The 6,000-nt window shown below is 38.0% G+C and overlaps 1 protein-coding gene across 1 annotated transcript in view; it reads right to left on the bottom strand.

Annotated features, from left to right (window-relative positions):
- The window catches only part of SLC13A1 (solute carrier family 13 member 1), a 108,056-nt gene that overhangs the window by 81,305 nt on the left and 20,751 nt on the right, over positions 1-6,000 (bottom strand). Inside the window, exons 3-6 of the mRNA XM_007471291.1 lie at positions 5,083-5,219; positions 2,496-2,683; positions 1,814-1,871; positions 1,687-1,735 (exon numbers count right to left, since the gene is read on the bottom strand). Of these exons, the coding sequence (XP_007471353.1) occupies positions 1,687-1,735; positions 1,814-1,871; positions 2,496-2,683; positions 5,083-5,219 (432 nt within the window). The remainder of the gene's footprint in view (positions 1-1,686; positions 1,736-1,813; positions 1,872-2,495; positions 2,684-5,082; positions 5,220-6,000) is intronic.

Here is a 6,000-nt window from a genome sequence, read left to right as displayed (position 1 = left end):
ATATGTTCCCATATCTCTTCCCTCTTTGTCTCCCTCCCTCCCACCCTCCCTATCCCACCCCTCCAGACAGCCACAAAGAACCGAGCCGGTTTCCCTGTGCCATGCGGCTGCTTCCCACTGGCTATCTACCTTACGTTTGTTATTATATATATGTCCATGTCTCTCTCTCACCCTATCACACCTCGCCCTTCTCCCTCCCCATATCCTCAAGTCTGTTCTCCAGTAGGTCTGTGTCTTTATTCCTGTTTTACCCCTAGGTTCTTCATAACATTTTTTTTTCCTTAAATTCCATATATATGTGTTAGCATACAGTATTTGTCTTTCTCTTTCTGACTTACTTCACTCTGTATGACAGACTCTAGATCTATCCACCTCATTACAAATAGCTCAATTTCGTTTCTTTTTATGGCTGAGTAATATTCCATTGTATATATGTGCCACATCTTCTTTATCCATTCATCCGACGATGGGCACTTAGGTTGTTTCCATCTCCGGGCTATTGTAAATAGAGCTGCAATGAACATTTTGGTACATGACTCTTTCTGAATTCTGGTTTCCTCAGGGTATATACCTAGTAGTGGGATTGCTGGGTCATATGGTAGTTCTATTTGTTAAAACTTATCTTTGTATTAGTTTTCTCTTTACATAAAAATCGCTCTTTCCTTGAAGATTTCTGTAAATAACAAGAAAGTTTTCTTTTTCCTATTGAGTTGCATGCTAGTGCATTATAGCCTGAGGAAGGAACATATGCCCCACTCTCATATTTCTAATGCCATGGTTACCGTTGGACTATTTCTATGCAGGATTATTTTTCAATGATCTCAAGATATATTGCTCCCAATACAACCTAATATAGTATTTTTACATTGATTTATTCTGGGGAAGTGAATTCTATGGGATAGTTTACAAAAGTCTCTTTCCTTCCTTTAATAGGCAGAATAGCTACAACAGCCCCTCCATCTGTGTTTGACAGTAGCAGCTCATGAATTTTGCATTGAATTTAGTGGTAAGGAAGACACTAAAGATAACTAGATTGTAATTACATGAATAGGAGTTGCTCTAAGTTCATACCCTGGAAGAAACAGGATGAGCCTAATAAAAAGGCAGCAAGATTTTAATAAGAAAATGAAACAATACTCTGAGACTAGCATTATATTTCTTTAAACTGCATATGCTAACCATCACCATGAACCTGGTAAAAGGAGAAAATGAGGCTGATTTTCAGAGCCTAAAATATTTCCTATCAGGATGTTGATTTCAGTCCGTCCATGAAGGCTTATCAAACCATTACAACATGCTTTTTTTTTTTTTTTTTTTTTAACATTCTTGTCTGTATCTTTGGTGCACATGTAGATGCATTTATGTTGGGTGTATAGCTAGGAGTGGATTTACTGGGTCAAAGATTGCATATGTTAGCTTTAGTAGAGTTTGCCAAACAATGTTCCAAGGTGGTTGTACAAATAAACTCCTATTAGTAGCATAAGACCCGCGTCCCCTGCATCGGCAGGCGGACTCTCAACCACTGCGCCACCAGGGAAGTCCCCATACAACATGCTTTGATGTAAGCAAGTAAAGTAATTTATAGACAAGGAAGCAAGTAACAGGTTTTAAAATGCATACATATCTAACTGCAAATCTAATATAATTTTATGTATAATTATTCAGAGAGAATCAAATTTAATGTACCTTTTCTGGCTCCATCTTGCTTGAAATTTTCCCTGCATCATTACTGTATCTGAAAAACAAATTGACCCAGTTTATAATTTTATTAAAATGTAATTCAGAAAATCCTAATCAAAATAATATTCTTTACCCTGGAACTGGTTTTGTTTTCTCTTTTCTCTCACTTGTTTCATGTCCATTAACATTTTCTGCAAAACATTAAATAGAAATAATAATAATAATTTAAATGAAGGGTTATCAGTGTGTGTATGTGTGTGTGTGAAGATGGAAGCATTATTAGAAACTGAAAATAAACAAATTCACCTTGTACCTACATAACAGTCATCATAATAAAGTATTTTACGAACACCAGTATCCTCCCAAAATTTTTTTTTCACTGCATCAGAGCAGTTTATCAGACCAGAAATAACCAAGGTAAAATGTTATTTGCTGTTTCCAAATAGAATATAAGAATTAAACGTTCCCAATATTATGCAGGAAAGTCATTTCAGTATAAAAGGGTAACTTGGAGGTCTACTGATAAAGGCATGAAAGACAGAGAAAGTTCTAACAGACTGGCTGGAGGATAGAAAAGTCATACTTATTCTTTCCCTTTTTCCAGAGAATGTAAATTCAGCCATTAATTGAAAGTAAAATATTTGGGTAAATGTAATTCCCTTGTATAAATAAATACTGGAAAATAGAGAAAGAAGAAGGTTAAATTCCCATCATGCATGTATGGACAGTTGGTTCAAAATATAACCCAGAATTCTTGAGCTTTTTCTATTGCCCAAATGACTAGACCCCACTGTGGCCAAATCAACATGTGATACCATCTGTTTCCAGTCCATAGTTGGTTGATCCACTGATATAAGTCATCTGAGTAGCCTCAACCTCTGCTTCAGCACTGATGATCTGCTGGGCCACAGCCTCCATGATGGGCATCACCATGGCAGCAGTAGAGGTGTTGCTAAGCCACATAGATAAGAAGGCGGTACTGCTCATGAACCCCAGGGTCAGCCTGAAATGAGAGGGCTTTTATTATGAACTGTGCTCTCTAGCTTCACCAGCTCTGTATCACTTAACTGTAAAGGATGTTGTTTATGAGTTGTGAATTAATTTTTTCAAAACATAGAAGGTTAAGATTCCTCCCAGATGAGGAACTGAGGACAGCTATAGCCAGGTAGAAATCAAAATGGCACATGTAAGGGTAGATTTCTTACGAGGTTTGTCTCCCTGAAAACCATAAGAATCTTCTCTCTGAAACCAGAAAAATGATAAAACTTATAATCAAACTGCAAGTTGGTAGATGGTGTAACAGCTTATAATATTACACCAATATTTGAATGCCCTTTACAGATGACACATCTTCAAATACTAGTAAGATAAGGTGCAGTCAGCATTTGCATTTAAGATCCCTTATTCTTTCTTTTATGTTTGGGTCGTATCTCTGATTATTAGTATATGTGCCAAGGAGGCACAAGGGCAAGGAGGGAGGTTAATATTTATAAATCTGCTTTTTACTTGTTAACTACTCTGGTTCAATATATGGTGGGTGGAGGAAATGGGTAAAATCACTAGCTAAAATGAGGTTTCAGAATTTTCTGTAGATTCAATTATTCATGCTCTCCTGAATCTGACATCCCTGCCTGTTGTCAAGACTGGATGTATTACATTGTCTCCTCTTACAAATAGAGTAATTCTTCTCCCTTAAGAAATGACATACCTAAGATTATAGGATTTTAAACCATGTCTATAAGCTTTCAAAATCACAATTGGGAAAAAAACATGATCTCTTTTGAGTAGGAGGTCCAAGAAAATCATTCAGAAGCACATCTTTCCATATAGAGCCATTTATGAAATTCTCTGAGTCTCTTTTGAAATAGATCTATAAGAAAATTCCACACTATAAATTCCAACTACAGATAAGGTGGATATTTTCTATGTGTAAAACAAAACAAAAGAAAACTTTTAGGAAAACTGTTTAAACAAGAAATGATTCTTAATAATAAAAAAAAAAAGAAACAATTTTAACTTCAGGCACTGGCAAAACAAGAAATCTTTCACTACACAAAGGGTGGGAACTGATAAAACTTCTGTGTGGTAAAAATGCCTAAATTGAAAAACCGCTTAACTGTATAATGGACAGGACCCTTGCCTCACTGTGCAGTGTATGACCTCACCCCCTGGGGCCAGTGAGCAGGTGGCCAAGGAAAAGAGACACATTTCTACAGCACTTTAAGAGGTATGGAACACCATTTCATTGTAAGAGTGAAATGCCCTTAATACATACATGTCATAAAATTTTTAAGTAACAGATATTTTTAAAAATGTGTCTGATCTGAGTTATTGAATTTTTTTTCTACTTAACAAAACAGTTTGCTCCATAAATGATAAACACAGATGTGGTTATACCCTGGAACGAATTATGCAACATAATTCAATACAATTTTCCTATATTTTAAAGAAAGATGAGAAGGGAAGAACCACCTAAGGCTTTAAAGCATAATGCCATTAGGTAAATGATTATGACACTGGAATTTTTTTTTTTTTTTAGCTCCCATCTTTGTTCTTAACAAGAGCTAGAATTAAAACCAAAACAGCCAATTAATTTAATGGAAAAAAGCATTTATTTTAGTGGGGAAAATCAGTCTAATGAGTGATTTCACATTCTATAAATGAACCTTCTTAATTGCTTCACTTTGGAACAGTTCATTTAAAAAGAGAAATGTTCACCATAGAATTTTTCTGCACATATTTGTATTTTGTCAGCAATGTCTTTGGTTCTTAACATTCTCCCTGATGATCGAGGATACTCTTGAACGAGTCTTGAATGTGTAATCAGCCAGGTAAACAAGCTAGCACTGAAATCTACTCTGATGTCTGTCAGTCTTGTCTGTTGAGGTTCAAGGCTTCTCTCAGCTTTGACTCCTACAGTGCATAAAAGGTGAACGAGTTGTGTCCACTTATTCCAGCCTCCCTGTAATTAGACCTGCAGTGGGAAAGTTTTCTTTCTTTTCCTCCTCCAACTCAAGTACCTTTTTTTTTTTCTTTTCTTTTTGCGTTACACGGGCCTCTCACTGTTGTGGCCTCTCCCGTTGAGGAGCACAGGCTCCGGACCTGCAGGCTCAGCGGCAATGGCCCACGGGCCTAGCCACTCCGTGGCATGTGGGATCCTCCCGGACCGGGGCACGAACCCATGTCTCCTGCATCGGCAGGCGGACTCTCAACCACTGCGCCACCAGGGAAGCCCCTCAAGTACCTTTTATATCACTTTCATATTTGCAGAGAAAAAAAAAGTCATGAATTACACTGCCATACAAATGATTGTCTGGATATGCATTAATTATCTGTTTATTTGCTCTGCACAAAAATGGTCTGTTTGGAATGTAAACCTGGAACGGTAAGCACAGTACTTACCATGCTGGGTTCACACCCACCATCATCACCATTCTTAGAGCAATCCTTTTGTGCAGATTCCATTTTTCTATTGATGTTGCTAAACAGATGACTCCAATTAGCAGTAGGTGAAAATCTTTGAAATATGCAGATGCCACCTGAAATTACAGTTAAACCCATTATTTACGTTGGTGGGGGGAAAACATTGCACCAGAAAGACACTGTTCCACTGCACTTAACTTTGACCTTCAACTACATGATCTTTCTATTTTGTTGAAAGAAATGTAGATGTGTTTGAATACAAATTTAAATAAGTTCCACATCCTTACCCAGAAACAGTAGCGCTATGAAAAAAGTATATAGAAAAGAAAAAAGCGTCCCCATATACTAAGTTTTTAAAGAGCTGAGCAACATCAGGCAAGTGCCTTCTATGCCTTAATTTCTCCATCTGTAAACTGGGGTTAATTAGTTTGTACTCCTGTGGCAGAATGGCCATGACTATGATCTGGGAAAGTCTCGAGTCAAGCTTTGGCATGCCAGTATCTTTATCACCACCATTATACCAAAACTGCAGTCACTCTTTTGTATCTTGAGTGGGGAGACTAGTAGAGTATACAGATACTTGGGCAACCACTTGCAGCAGGACTTAACCAAAGAATGCTCTGAAAGGTACGTACTATTTTTCTTTAAAAAAACGTTTCTGGGCTTCCCTGGTAGCGCAGTGGTTGGGAGTCCGCCTGCCGATGCAGGAGACACGGGTTCGTGCCCCCGTCCGGGAAGATCCCACATGCGGCGGAGCGGCTGGGCCCATGAGCCATGGCCTCTGAGCCTGCGTGTCCGGAGCCTGTGCTCCGCAACGGGAGAGGCCACAACAGTGAGAGGCCCGCATACCGCAAAAAAAAAAAAAAAAAAAAAAAAAAGTTTCTGTGGTCAAATAAG

This window comes from Lipotes vexillifer, unplaced genomic scaffold, assembly GCF_000442215.2.
Source record: "Lipotes vexillifer unplaced genomic scaffold, Lipotes_vexillifer_v1.1 scaffold618, whole genome shotgun sequence".
NCBI classification, from domain to species: Eukaryota; Metazoa; Chordata; class Mammalia; order Artiodactyla; family Lipotidae; genus Lipotes; species Lipotes vexillifer.
Note: the sequence above shows the minus strand (reverse complement) of the source record. Positions and strands in the feature narration are given on the sequence as shown.